This window comes from Lupinus angustifolius, chromosome LG07, assembly GCF_001865875.1.
Source record: "Lupinus angustifolius cultivar Tanjil chromosome LG07, LupAngTanjil_v1.0, whole genome shotgun sequence".
NCBI classification, from domain to species: Eukaryota; Viridiplantae; Streptophyta; class Magnoliopsida; order Fabales; family Fabaceae; genus Lupinus; species Lupinus angustifolius.
The window spans coordinates 2203395-2219044 of record NC_032015.1 but is presented as its reverse complement, the minus strand read 5'-3'; the positions used below and the strand labels follow the sequence as shown (position 1 = coordinate 2219044).

Sequence of the window (15650 nt, the reverse complement as noted above, 5' to 3'; positions counted from 1 at the left end):
TCCTAATAAAAGCATATTATTTGAAGGAGTAAAAAAAACCAAAACCAGTTAATATGCCGTAGTATATATGCCTTTGGGTTATGAGATGGGAGCGTGTAGAATCTTCTATTTTGAAGCGGGAATATTTCAAATTTTGAAGGAAAAAATGAAAAATGTTATTTTTTTTTGCTAGCCGTTACGTTATAAAAAAGGTAAAATATTTAATAGTGAAGGAAATTACGAATCCATCCTTGCAGGTTTCAGTTTTTATTTTTATTTTGTAAATTGACGCAGTGCATATATCCCTCCCAACGCTTCACTTTCTCCAAATCCTATCGCTTATCAGGTATCTCTAACATTTCTCTTTCTTTCTTCATTCAAGTTTCCATTTCAATTCCACCCTATACCCGTTTTGATTTCCAATTACTTTTCTCTGAATGTTTGTTACATTTTGAATTGATTAAGTCAGAAACCCTAGTTGTGAAGATGGGTCAGATCCAGTACTCTGAAAAATACTTTGATGATACTTATGAGTACAGGTATACATAACTCGAATTTCTACTCCCTTCATTTACGTTATCGCTAACTGAATTTGATTTCATGGTAATAAGAATAATAATAATAATCTATTGTTCAGGCACGTAGTTCTGCCTCCTGATGTTGCAAAACTGCTTCCCAAGAATCGCCTTCTCTCTGAAGTATGTAATTACTTTTTTATTATTTTTTGTCTCAACACAATTGATACATTTTTTAATCATTTTTCATAAATTACATGGTTCCATTTCTTTAAGGTTTGTTCGTTTCTTTAATTTGCCGTTGACCACTGATTGTACGGTTCGATTCGGTGGCTCTATACCCGTTTTTATTTGTTAGTGTTGATGAACATTTTATTATTAAATTTCATAAATAAGTCATGATCTTTGTAAGTTAGTTTGCCTGTTGGGTTTTAGAGGGAAGATGTTTTCAGAGTCTCCCTAACCTTCAATTTATCTTCCCCCTCTTGATTCACAAACATTACATACCCTAAAGCAACCTATTTCTATGATTTGAGTATTTTTCTAGGGTGTGTAAAATTACGATGACACTGTAATTACATCATTTTAATTCAAAATTGGTGGGAGATATGAACGTTGGTTTTTGGCTTTGTAGAATGAGTGGCGTGCAATTGGGGTTCAGCAGAGCCGTGGATGGGTTCATTATGCAGTTCATAGGCCAGAGCCACATATAATGCTTTTCAGGAGGCCTTTGAATTATCAGCAGCAGCAAGAAACTCAGGCGCAGCTTGTCAAATGAGTTATGAGTTTATTACTTTCACATTTAAACTCAATTATTATACTAGTTTGTTCGAATTATTATGTGGGGTTTCTGTAGACATTTGAATTTCCTGATGTTTGTTGGTAGATATATGTTGGTTTACCTCTCGTGTACCCGTTATCCTTGGTGGATTATAATAGTTTTTTTCAGACACATTCTGGTTTTGATCTTGTGAGTTATACATATGGTCTGTTGTGGCATTTTTTGTTTGCACTAATAATTTGTTGATTTTTATTCCATTGAGCTGAAAATTTCAAAACATCGCTTCTGAGTTTAGGTGGTCTTAAATTTAAGGGTTACAAGAACCAATGTATTATTTAAGAAATACAAAAGAAAAAAATTAACAATAAAAAACTAAGTGCAGTTCCTTATGTTTTAAGGTATAATTTTTAAGAATAATTCCTTTTTTTTCTTGAATGTTTTCCTTAAGATGATTTTGTTAACATTTTCTTGAAAATGACTTCTGAAAATGATAGAGCCCATAGTTGCTTTATAGTGATGTGACATGAGATAACTAATAATTGGATGTCTTGTTTCAAATAATTCTAGAGAACATTTAATTGATTCATATGACAAAACATGTATGGGCATCTCTAATTATTCAGAAAATGAAGGAGTGCTTGCTTTCATGTCGGACCGACATGACTTCAGTTTGATTTCATTGTCTTGGTTCCAAATGAATTCAAAGGACATTAAATGATCAATGATTTCAACGTCTCCCCAATAGCTTTATATATTTATCTGTGAGATGATTTATGATAAAATATTATGATGTCGGTTGACCTAACCCAATAAGATAAAAACTTGATTGTTATTTGTATATAACATAGAGTGTAGTTTGATTTGTAGTATTGTTTTAGGACCAATAAAAAGAAGGTAATTCCAAACTATGAATGTAAAGAGTATGATGAATCTGCTTCTTTATCCTTTGATAAAACTGGTACAAATTGATCATACAAATTTTTGAACACCGAGGGGAAAGTACAAAAAACAACCTACGTGCTAACCAACTAAGTGCGGATACATGTTTGTTTGGGAAAAAATTCAACACCTTGTGTGTTGTTAAAAACTACTTTAGGAGAATATTTAAATCTCTTTTCTAATTAACTTTCTTTGCATCGCACTTAACCTTCTGTTGCAAATGTTACAGTATTATACTATGATTGACTTGTTGCTTGTTCGTAATTTGTAATTTGCCATTTATGTTTAATCAGATGAAATGAATGGTGGATAATATAATGATTATATATAAATCTATATGATGATGATGCATAAATATTACATTCCATCTATATATTGTTAGTGCCAAATAATTTTTACATTATCGATGAGTCATTCATCATTAAGTGTGTTACTTTTATTTAATGATTCAATAATAATTAGATATGTAATCTTATACCATTGGTATTCGATTTTTTGTTGTTTCAAATTTTGGAGTTTTGATATTGAGCCTTTTGGAAAAAGAAAATATGATTCAAAATTTTGTTTGGTAACCCGTGATAGACTGGGTCGGGCCCGTTTCCTCAAAACTCTGTTCCCAAAATCAGATGATCATGTTCATGCTTCAATTCTTATTATTCTCTCCTCATCTTCTCCAAACTCTGATCGTAATTAGGGTTCAAAAGTTTCCATTTTGAAGCCCAAAGACGAGCTTGCATCACTACCTGGTTCTCTGATTGCTCCAATAATTCTCGAAAAGATTTAGACCACTTATTAGAGGTAGTTTTGTCTCCCCCTTCCTCTAAATTTGTTAAATGTTTCAATTTTATGATCCATTTTAGCTTATCTTATACCTAATGCATTCTGATTCTCAAGCTGTTCGTTGTGTGTCATTCTATTACCTTATTTTATTTTCAAAGTTAGTCTTTGGAAAAGAATATTTTGTGCTAAAAATTAGGCATTTGATGCATTAGGCATGATATGATCAAATAGGAATTGCATTAAAGTGAAGGTTGAAGCAGCACCTATTGTAGAAAAGATGTTAGAGTATCATCTTAGATGATTGCATGTGTAGGAAAGACCCATAGAAACCGTAATAACAAAAAGAGCTATAAGTGAAACTATTAAATGGATTTAGATGTAAGTGATTTGCTTATAAACATGATTTACAATAGGATATTATACATAACATCGTTTGATATATGCAATTGATCCCACCTAGTGGGAAAGACGAGTTGGTTGTTATTGTTGTAGGCGAATCTGAAGTTCTAAACAAACTTGTCTTCATTATTTAGCTGGTCATTTTTATCTTGGATTTGCAGTGTTTACCCGGACATGGCCCGGGCACGCAATGTAATTGTTGCTGCTGGCTTAGTTGCTTTTGCTTCAGCAGGCTTGGCATTTCCCTTCTACATGGCGTAAGCCTAATCAAATAATTTATTGCCTTTCATTCACAACTCTGTCTATTCCATTTCATACTAGGTACTCTGGAACTCAAGTTAATACCGGTGTTTGTATTGGCCAGGTCATCCAGGAAGCCTGTTATTGACTCAACAAAGCCATTGCCACCACAAGCAACTTTCCGAGGGCCTTACATAAACACAGGCTCGCGTGATGTCGGTCCTGATCATCAAACGTATGAGAAGAAATGAAGCCACTAGAGGATCTCCCGACTTAAGTTACAAGACCCAGCTTTAGCTACAGTGCGTGTAACTGGGTGAATTGTTCTTCTTTCCAGATTGGTGGGTTTCTTGTTGCTGGATCAGTAATTTGTGTTGTATGATGAATTTGGAGTATGAGGGGTTGGTCCCTTTGTAATTGTCCATGGTTTTGTTCTATATATGTATGAATGTGAGAATTGTTAATAATTTTTAATAAAAAACATGAAAAACATTATATTATTCATGCAACTTCATATGTTTACTCATTTATCTGTTTCCAAATAAGCAATACTATATAGCATACGATTGCAAATAGTCTCAGCATTGTATTTTGGTACACCACTTCAGTGTTTATGAAAGCCTGGGATGGCCGTTGCCGGTTAAGGTTTTTGATGAACCGATTGGCATGCTCTTGCACTAGGTAGTGTGTACATCAAGTGGTTAGTTTTTTGCTATCTAATTATCATTGATCACACTTAAATTACTATACATTTACATTCTGAATTTGTCAACTCTGCAATGTATTGTGTGCACCATCTATTCCTCATTGAATACTCATGGATCCATAGCCCACATAGCAAGACTTAAGGAAAATGCCTTTTGTCCATTGCAAGATCTTGCCCCAAATCTTGACTTGACCAATACTTTCTTTTTTACAACCCCTTTATTATTACAAAATCTCTAACCTCTGCCAGCTTTTATAATTGCTGCAAAGCAAATTGTGTTTGGAATTCTATGATCAAAGAACCTCCTTTTGGCATGTTTCATTCGTTCAGTTCCATAAAGATTTGTGAAACAAATGGAATGAAAATCTAACGTGGCATGCTCAGGATATAGTAGATACTCCATACCAATGCCTGACCGACAGAAACCATATGTCAGCAGAAGCAGCAGTATTAACCTTTGAATGCTCTCTTCAAAGTTGTGGATGCCCACTTTTCACTCCAAAACTTGTCCCATCATTATACTGACAAATATCAATTGTTCTTTTTCAACAATGTGTACCAATAGCATTTTGACACGAATACCTGGCAAACAAAATTAACCCTGTTTTTGTTTTTGGTTGGTTTACCACCCGAAAATCAACAATAAGCACCGTATCATCAGTCAACACTATAATCATAATGGAAGTGTGCTTCTGTAAAAGATAAACTTTTAGGTTGGCAATAATGTAATTAAACACTAACTTCAAACTACTTATAGCTGATCGTTTTCTGTTGGCTCAGACATCATTACAACAGCCAACCACAATGGTTCGGCACGGTCGATGAAGCAGTAGTTGACATCAACAGTTTTGTCAAAACATCAGGTCTAGTAAATATACATCAACATCACACACTTTCCACAAACTAAGAATCATATCCAATTGATTGTTGTTTTTGTAGATATTGGATTGATTTGAAAAATATGTATTGAAGTGTTCATCAGGTAAAGGAGCTTCTGAGGCATTACAAACATGGCAACAAATCTTGATTAACTCAATGAATAAACTATGAAAAGTTAAATCCTGAATTTCTTTCACCATACATTTGAAACCCTAAGAACTGGTGAACTTAGTAACTGCTTTGGTGCCTTCAGAAACGGCGTGCTTAGCAAGTTCACCAGGGAGAACCAACCTAACAGCGGTTTGAATTTCCCTAGAAGTAATAGTTGGCTTCTTATTATAACGAGCGAGTCTTGACGATTCCTGAGCGAGTTTCTCAAATATATCGTTGATGAAACTGTTCATTATCCCCATAGCTTTGCTCGAAATTCCAATGTCAGGGTGAACCTGCTTCAGTACCTTGAAGATATAGATCTTGTATGTTTCTACGCTCTTCTTTGACTTCTTCTTCTTCTTATCGGCGGTTCCTTCCTTTGCTACCTTCTTTTCAACCTTAGGCTTCTTCTCCGCCGGAGATTTCTCGGCGACGGCAGCGACAGGTTTCTTCTCTGCTGGCCTCTTCTCTCCCTTCGCCATTTTTGAGATTTTGATTTGAAATTTTCTTATGTGAATCGAGAGATTTCTAATGTGAATGTTGAGAAAATTGAGTTGGATTTGGGTATATATAGGTGGAGAGTCTGATATGTGATTGGTTTAATGGGATGTGGTACGGATCGATGGCATGGATCGTTCGATCTTTTCAGTGACTTGGACGGATAGGATTTGCTTTTACCGAACGGTGCCTTGTTTCATTTTTTCCTTCCGGAATTGAATTGTGGGATACTGTGATTTCTCTTACTCACTTTTCATCAAATCAGGTTTAATGCCAAGTCTTTTAATGAATATTCACTAATTCACTTTCTTTTTAATCAATGTATTCATTTATTTTATTATAAAGGATGTTTTTTATATGTGATTGTTCCTTTAATAATAATAAGTGTAGCTTTCAAAAATAATATTTAGGTGATTATTCAGTTTACTATTATCATTATATATTAATATGTATCCCATGAGATGATAATTGGAATATAATTTTATTGCTAAAAATATAATATCATGTAATTTTTTTGTAAAAAACAATATTACTTTTATTATATATATATATATGTGTGTTGCACTATGTCTCTCATATTCCATTAGACCTAAATTTGAGTATAAGACTAAATATTTATATAGTAAGTAAACCTAATATATAAGAACGGTAATAGTTACAAACGCAGGTTTTTATTGTCTAATATATAGATAGTCGTCCAATGCTCATGAACTCTGTGTAAATTGGTCAATTTTTATTATCAATTTTTTGTGTTATTCTATTTTTTTCCTAACTTCTTTTAATATTTGATTCTTCAGTTCAAATTAATTTCATGTCTTATATTATTTTTATGTTGTCCATGTTTTCTTAATAATTTTATAAAATAACAAAGATATGACATTCATTATATATTATCTGCTATCATGCAAATTATATATCTTAAAAGGATGGGTTAAGAAATGTTGTGATGACCTTATATAACCATAATTTTGAAAATCAATATAAAATTGAAAAATCAAGTGAAACGAAATATATCCTGTTTTACTTACTTAAAGAAGGAAAATGTTAACCTTGATGGTTAGGACTAATAATAAGAGGCTTAACGGGAAATTTTGAATGATAAATGACGAATTTATTTTCGATAATCAATGGACTAAATTCTTATGTGAAAACTTATCTTGACTCTATATCCTCAGTTATTATGGTTAAAGTTAACATAACCATTTAAACAAAATGAGGAAGACATTTATTAATGACAAACATATAGAAGATATATTTAAACACGAATTCGACACAGATACATATTCCTAGTGTATCAAAAATTAAAAATATATAAAAAAATAAAGATAAAAATATGTATCTGATATAATTTAAACAAAAAATATGATAAAATATGATATGTTTTATTAAATTTATGAATTATTATACTATATTTTTTAGTTTTGGTATTTGGAATTTTGGAGTAAAATAATTTTCAACTTTATATATTTTGATTTACGCTTATAATTTTATCATATTATATATATATTTTACTATTTTATAGATATATCCTTAAATGTATTGTATCTTACATTTAAAAAAAATGTATATCATATACGTATCCTATACACACGTGTCTGTATCTTTCATAGCTGTCTACCACCCAATTGTGGAGTGTCTCTCTGAATCGTACATAGATTAACAATTTTGTAATTTATACATGCAGGATACAAACACCAAGGTTAAATAAACAACATTCTACAATATTATTACAGGCTAGTCATCAGAAAACAACCCCAAAGAAAATAGAAAGAGAGAAAGTAAACCGCATGAGAATAAAGGAATATCACACAGGAAGTGCAAGATTACTAAAATTCTCTCCCATGATACCAAGAGTCATGCTAACACTGCCAACTAATTGAACCAACCTTGTGCAGAGACACCATTTTAGTCCAAGGCATGCAAATCCCAAGTGTTCATACTATACAGATACAGAAGCTGCACATAAAATTGTATAGACGGAAATCTTAGTTAATACATCAACTCAAAAAATTAGCACTAAATTTAAATAGTTAGTTTTTCATCTGATATATGTAAGGAAATTGTTGATGAGTATCATAATAATATTGATTAAAGATTTAAAAGTAAAATGAAGCTGGGAGAGAGAACCTGTTCATATTGATCAATGAAGGATACACTCGTGTTCTAATTTTCCTGTGTATGATGACAAGCCAACGAACAAGGCAACATGACCCATAAGTTTGTCCTTCCTAGAAAATGTATTGCCACACAAGCACTCCCACTTGGGATCCCCACAATGCTTCTCATGTGTCTTCAAATCAGATAGTACTGAGAACTGTTTCAGGTTACACATCTTGCACACATATATTTTAGGACAGTGGGTTCTCTTGTAATGATTTTTCACACAAATCATTGACTTCAAGGGTTGGAACTTGGCATGTTTTTTATTCCACCTACACCCTTCTTGAGGACACGAATATTTCTTCTTAATTGACTTCATACTCATAATCCCTTTGTTTTTCATTGGGTTACTTAAGGCTTCAGTGGTTTTGTACTCATCCCCATGTGCTCTCATGTGCATCCTCAAATTCGCGTCGCGCTTAAACCCTTTCCCACAAACATCGCAAAAATGTGTATAGCTAGCCAATAAATCAGCAGCATCGAATTCAATTATGTCTGTTTCATCCCTAGAAAGCAATTCCCCAATGCATCCATCATTATCATTATATGTAATGTTACTAGTACTATTGCTATTGTTTTTATCATCATAGCTTTCAGCAAACCAATCTAGTTCATCTGCCTCAATATTAGAGAAGAAACTGTGCTCTCTAATATTATCATGACATATGTTACTACTACTAAGCACACTTCTATAATTGTTATCACTGTTTGATTGATGCTGCTGGTGCAATTGTTGGTCAGTGAAAGTAGTAGTATTAGTACCTGGTGTAGTGGAACCTAGAGAAACCATCATTGAATTTGCGGCCAATATAATTTCCTGGATTGTGGAGTTCATGTTGGAAACAGCCATGGAATTAGGTAAGTTGTGTAGGGTGTGTTGAAGGGGACAATTTACACCTACCAGGTTCTGCAACTCATTAAACTTTTCCTTGAGGACAGTGAGATAGAAGAGGAGGGAACTAGAGTATGATGAACCATAACCACTAGAGGGTGAAACCAAATATCCTGTCACATGAGGCAACCCTTCTGGGGCATTTGAGAAATCACCAGATGTTGGTGTAGGCATCATTTTTTCGATGTCTAGTTGCACCTAGCTACACCAATGACCTTTGGCTTTGTTTTTGACTTTATTGGTTCATAAGAATAAAGATATTGTGTACACTAAGAGGCATATATGAAATCAGAAGCAGTTACACAGTGTATGGATTTATCTGGGAACAGTGAGGGAAATATATATATAGAGATATATAACATGATAAATCACTTATCTCAAATGATATCTCACTTTCTGTCCCAAGTTAATCAAAGTTATTTTTTATTACTTTTTGTTTTTAAATTTTTTCTTTTATTTACATATCAATATATAATTAGCTTGATATAGAGAATAAGACATTGTTATTGTTAGGGATATGTGATGCTCTTCCTATATAACACAGGCCAACTTGGTGAGGGAGGGTGTAATTGCAACTCATCCCCACTTAAGACCTCCCTTGTACGTGCCCAATAATTTCTGACACATTGCATATGGAAGGTTACAACTTCATTGGGCTATGCATAACATCACATCACATTTTTTACTTATTGAACATTATAAATTGGTTAAATCCTTCTGTTTGTTTCTACTCTCAATTTTCAAGTCCAGAAATAGTTATTTTTTTGTTTTGTATAAGCTTAACTGTTGTTTTACGTTTGTGTTGCATGTCAACTTCATGCGCTATAGGTTTGAAATGTTCATATAATCTTATCTTATTCGTAACATAAGGCTGCGCTCTGATAAAAAAACATAGTGTGTGTTGTGTCGTCATATCTTAATTGTTAAGCAACAGAAACATTGTCGTTGCTACAAGGTTTATCATTGCGAAAGCATATCCTTGCTTCAGAGTAGTATACTTGCTTTTCTCTTGACACAGAGATAGTGATTTTTCAGTACAAGAACTTTGTTTCTTTTGCTCCTTGCCATCAATTTTATTTTGGTTTTAACACAAATAAGAATTGTGTATTTTCTAATTTTTATTTAATCATAAATTCTTCTTATCAATTGCACAGATGATAGGTTATTTTCTTAAAATGAATACATCACAGTCATATAAAATTTATTTAGTATTCTTTATCAAGTAATAGTTCAATGAAAACATAAAAAATATAGATATTCAAAACTTTTAATATGACAAATAGAGACGAAAAAATGTGGTATAAAAATATAAGGTTTAGTAAAACTTTATAAAAAATATGTCAGGGATCATGTAGTATCTTTGGTGTATAATTTTTTTTGGTATTACCAAAAATTTAGATAAGAAATAATCATTTATAGGATTCGTGGTTACCCCTCCCAACAAGTATTTGTTCCTAATAATCAAACTCTCAACATTTGAGATGATGAAGCCTTATATCAATAGACCAACAAGTTTTTTTGTTTTTAGTACATTGTTTGATGAATACAAAACTCCCAACATCATTAATAGAAATTACACATTAGTATTCAAATGTGTATTTTATCAATTACGTTAGTCAAACTGATTAATATCCTAGCATATTTAATTTCTATTTTTGATGGGATAAGATGACCCATGATTATCAATTGATATTTTGTATGTAACTCTCCAATAAGAAAACTTTAATTTTATCTTTCTAGCGATCTAATGATGTCTTATACTATTAATAATGATCATCTATCTCAAGAATTTTTTGTCTTCATGTCCCAAACGAATCAAATTTCATAAAATAATATTAAAATATTAATTTATGTTTTTATAAATTTTCTTTTTATAATAAAGCTTTTAATTGACTTATAACACAAAGTGAGATATAAATAGAACATGTGATCTCATCTATAGATCAGCTTCATGTTTGTTATGAAGCAATGACCAATAAATGTTTCTCACCAAATAAAAAATAACACTTTATTTTAATTTTATTTTTCAAAAATAATATATTTAATCCACATGTCTATATAAAAGTGGGCGAGAAAAGATTGAGGATACTAAATTGAGACACGTAATCTTCATTCGATGATAATTGCTCGAATGAGGATTCACTGTCTCACATTTTGTGTGTGAGTCTAGTAGAAAATTGACACATACTTAAAAAAATAAAAAATAATCATAAAATAATATTTTATGTTATTCGATGAGACATGATTTGTTTGAGATATTAAGAGACGAAGTTTTGGAAACAGAGGATCCTGGTATGGATCAACCATTTACTCCAAAATATACATTATATTTAAGAGTTTAAAATATGTGCACTAATACTTTTGTTTGAGAGACAATAATAGCTAATATATATGAATGGTAAAGATTTCATGACAGTGCAAAAAACACTTACATTATCTAGTATATACATATTAAATCTTATATTTAATAATTAACAAAATAACATATCGTAATATGTAGTGTCGTATGGCTATAAAACGACATATGAGTAAACACCAGAGAAAAAGAGATAAGACAGCACATGAAAAAGAGGGAAAAAAGATAGTATTTGAGGTTTGTGAGTTGAATTGCAACAATGGCATCAGCATTATCCTCTCTCTCTTCCACCTCTTCTTCACTTTTGCACCACTCCTTCACCACTAACTCGAATGGACCGAGCAAGAGTAAGGGCTTTTTGGTTTTCGCTCAAAAGAAGACAAAGAAAATTCGAAAGGTTATATCAACGTTCTATACCATAAACCAAAATTTATAAGCTTTTCTCTATTTTCAACATCAATTGAATTTTCATTTTTTATTTATGCAAATGGGTATGCTTGGTTTTTATTTGTTTTATTACTTTCCTCACTAGCTTAGTTATTTGTGAAATCAGATAATATTGAAGGAAGATGTGGATTTGCTAGGAAAGAAAGGAGAACTAGTTGATGTGAGGGCTGGGTTTTACAGAAATTTTCTGCATCCCACTGGAAAGGCTCAGATTGTTACTCCTCTACTGCTCAAGTAATGTATTATTCAACAATTTCTTCAGTATTATGTGCCATTGATTGTGAATTTGCATTTATATGACTCAGTAAGTAGTGGAACATAATATTGTATCATGAGAACTAAATTTTGTATCTATGAAGGGCAATAGGGCATATTTAAAATGTGATTTGTTAGGGGTTTTATATTGATAGATGTCCTGTGCTATTGATTGAATTTAGAATTGTCGTGCTTGTTGAAGAATTCATGTTTTTTTTCATCCATGGAGTTTTGATGTTTCGGGTTGGACAGGGTTTATGTGTTTTACCATGAAGTCCAGAATCTTAAGTGTGGTTCCTGCAATATCAGTTCAACAATAACTTCTCCCATCTTGGATTATCAAAAACAATATATGTTGTCCTTTTACACATTTGTGTTCAACAATAACTCTCCGTATGAGATTGCTTAATGTCACAAAAATTTTAGTCAGTAAATCATGTATGTTCTTTATTAAGATTCTTTGTGAATCCTTTTATCATTGGAGAGCTGATCATTGGAAATTTAGGGCTAGCTATTTCTATGTGCAATGAGTTCCATATAAGAGGTTAATAAAGTAAAGCATGCTTGCTGCAGTTTGGAATTGAGTTTCCATTGCATTGATTGTCTTCATTTTAAGTTTTTTACCTTCTCTCTACAGGGAAATGAGGGTAGAACAAGAAAGAATTGATGCTGAGAAGAGACGGGTAATTTGCCCTTTAAATTTAATCTTTACTTGGGTAAAAAAATATAGATTTTGTAATTTGCAGAAAAAGCTATCACTAGTTACTAGGAGTAGCAGGTAATGAATGCTATGCTGTTAAGCTCTTCATATAAACCTTGCATCAAGAGTGGTTAGTGGCAATGAGTTCAATATTGCAGAATGAAAATTCATTTCAATGTTTATCCTCAATCACCCTCATAAGTTTGCATTTAGTAATTCATTTTCTCTTTTTATATCTTGTTTATAGGGTTATTTTTCCGTACCATGCAGTTTTTCAATACATTTCATGTTACCTAAATTTATATTTCTCCAGGTAAAAGAAGAGGCACAACAACTTGCTCAAATTTTTGAAACTGTTGGGGCTTTCAAGGTGAAGCGTAAAGGTGGTAAAGGAAAACAAATTTTTGGAAGGTGAGGTTTGACATGGGAAATCTTGTTCAGTCAATTTACGACCGTGTATGGATTTTGGGTCTAATTTTTGCTTATTGTTCAGCGTTACAGCTCAAGACCTTGTTGATATAATCAAGGCACAACTTCAAAGGTACCATCTTTCTGATCTCGAGAAATCTATATCTGTCAGCATTATAAATGTTCTTTTATTCGGTACATTCCTAAAATATTTTGAGTTTACACCTTTTATTTTATGTAGGTAAATACATGTAGTTTTGAAAGTTAGGGACACATTTCAATGGGGTGTTTATTGTTTCAAGTTTCAACTAGCTATATGCTTAATAATGCAGATGAGTTTTTTGTTTCTTATATTATTTTTTATACAAAATATGAAATAGTGTTTTGAATTTACTATTTGATATAATTTCTTTATTAGTCTAAACCAAATATTGCTGAAATATTAATACACTGATGTGATCTGTTAATGTTCAAAGTGAATCGAAGTATGATCTATGACTAAACATAGAATTCAATACAATTCAACATCCTACGCTACTTGCATAAAATGTGTTCTATCAATACAATTTTCTGAAAATTAAAGAAATTAGGATATTGTTCTTAGGAAATTTCAAAATCCGTTGTGCTCTTAACTTGATAAGCTACTTGACCTACGATTCTGGTCATATCACTTGATCAGATCTGATTTGCGATAAACTTTTATGTAGTTCAATATTCACATGTGAAATGGTCACCTTAGTTCTTGGGATCAGTTGCTCTCTAGGTAGTTAATTTATATATTTTTAATTAAGGTGTCTGGATCTTGTAAGTATATGCCCAAAATGTCGGGGAATATTCGATTTTCCTCCAATATGAGTTCATATTTTTTGATGCAGTCTGCTTAATGTTTACATGTGATTAATTTACAGGGAGGTGGACAAGAGAGTTGTTGAGCTTCCAGAGATCCGGGAAACAGGAGAATATGTTGCAGAGTTAAAGCTTCACCCTGAAGTTACTGCTAAAGTGAGAGTGAATGTTTTTGCAAACTAAACATTACTATGTTATGAAGTTCCCTACTTCCATATGTTGAATGGACAATTTTGGAGCTAACAACTTGCATCAACTTAAAGAACATAACCATCTTCTGAAGACAAATCTTCGGCGTTCAAGCTTCACAGTCCACAGTGTCCTAATTGTGATGTCCCTAGACTGTGATTTAGGAAGGATTTGTTATGGTCATATGTCCAGAATGTAGGAAATGTTGTTTATTAAACCTTTTGTTTTGTTCATATCCAATATCTATTCAAATCGAGGGACCATGTTTTTCTTGTAATGTACTACTTTGTTGATGGTAAGAGATATTCTGTCATTCATTGGCTTGGTGAACATAAAAATGGAATATTAAATAAACCGAACTAGTTTTTCCAAGACTAAATAAAAATCAAACATTGTGCAATGCAATTTCTCTATAGGACTTTGATAAAATCAAACATTTTTTTAGCTGTTCTTGGAGATGAACAATGTGCATCTAAGACATTGCCAATGTTGCTTGTTCAACCTGTGAATTGCGTCATTCTTATGTTGCCATTGACTTCAGCCATGATAACATTGTTGTTTTGTTGTACTGCGTTGATACTTGAAACTTGGTTGTGGTAATAAGTATAAAAATAAAACGGAACAAAAGTTAGAAAAAGTTAAATATGTTGCTGCCCAGGATCGAACTGGAGACCTTCAGTGTGTAAGACTGACGTGATAACCACTACACCACAGCAACATTTGATGATTACATTCTCATACAAAACAATAATACCAAAATAGTTTTCTAGCATCAAATATTTCATGTAAATCCATTTATTACAGTTTTTTTTATATTTCAATGTGATTTTTCCAAAATGTTACCCTACCAGCGTAAGTGTAGAATTAATTTTTTTTTAACTTCTATTAAGCCACAAATATAGGACTCTCAACATTTACACATTTGTGACTTGAGTATGGAGAACTAAACTTTTGAGCAATTCATTCATTCTGGAAAAAAATTAAAGATGAACTACAATAGTGGTTTATGGTTAAATGGGGACATGTGGGAATTACGGCTGAAGAGAGAGTAAAGGTTATGATAAAACGAAGTGAGTAAGGTAAATATCACTAGAATGTGATTGACTGAAAAAATATATTTAAGTTAAAAAATTAATAATTAATTATTTTTTTGACCAATCATAATTAATGGTACATACAGTGACACACAATTTGTGGGATATCAAATATGTAGCCGTTAGGGACTATGTGTTTAGTTCACATATGTTGTCTCACTTTTTGTACCACTATATCTACCATCAATTCTCATTGTTTAAAAAAAATTATTTAAGTTAAAACTATAATTATTAAATATTTTTTGGACAATGATAGATACATAGAATGACACAAACTAGTGAGAGAAGATTTTTGCTCTCCTAAGGGGTGAATGGCGAAATGGTTTGTGTGAGAGAATTTTGATTTGAAAAGGAAAAAAGTATTTAAAGAATATTAATATAGACTATAGAGTGTAGTGTGATTGATTAATTTTGGGGTGTGAAAAATCCGTTCA

General features: G+C 32.1%; 4 protein-coding genes and 1 non-coding gene across 6 annotated transcripts; 2 read left to right on the top strand and 3 right to left on the bottom strand.

The window, feature by feature from the left end:
* On the top strand, positions 223-1458 carry LOC109351690 (cyclin-dependent kinases regulatory subunit 1-like). 2 transcript variants are annotated; one of them, XM_019593248.1, is made up of 4 exons: positions 223-325; positions 449-518; positions 617-677; positions 1129-1458. In XM_019593248.1, the coding sequence occupies exons 2-4, from the start codon at positions 466-468 to the stop codon at positions 1270-1272; spliced, it is 258 nt and encodes an 85-aa protein (XP_019448793.1). In that variant the 5' UTR covers positions 223-325; positions 449-465; the 3' UTR covers positions 1273-1458. The 2 variants fall into 2 exon arrangements, with proteins under 2 accessions (XP_019448793.1, XP_019448794.1); XM_019593249.1 differs by having other exon boundaries at positions 275-325; positions 445-518.
* On the bottom strand, positions 5367-5914 carry LOC109352515 (probable histone H2B.3). The gene has a single exon (XM_019594525.1). It carries the CDS (start codon positions 5851-5853, stop codon positions 5431-5433), a length of 423 nt encoding a protein of 140 aa, XP_019450070.1. The 5' UTR covers positions 5854-5914; the 3' UTR covers positions 5367-5430.
* Positions 8010-9098, bottom strand: LOC109352833 (protein SENSITIVE TO PROTON RHIZOTOXICITY 1-like). The gene has a single exon (XM_019595019.1). It carries the CDS (start codon positions 9096-9098, stop codon positions 8010-8012), a length of 1089 nt encoding a protein of 362 aa, XP_019450564.1.
* On the top strand, positions 11450-14439 carry LOC109352309 (50S ribosomal protein L9, chloroplastic-like). The gene is made up of 6 exons (XM_019594234.1): positions 11450-11674; positions 11831-11958; positions 12617-12662; positions 12993-13090; positions 13173-13220; positions 13996-14439. The coding sequence occupies exons 1-6, from the start codon at positions 11537-11539 to the stop codon at positions 14114-14116; spliced, it is 579 nt and encodes a 192-aa protein (XP_019449779.1). The 5' UTR covers positions 11450-11536; the 3' UTR covers positions 14117-14439.
* On the bottom strand, positions 14768-14840 carry TRNAV-UAC. The gene has a single exon. It is a non-coding gene; the product is annotated as a tRNA-Val (tRNA).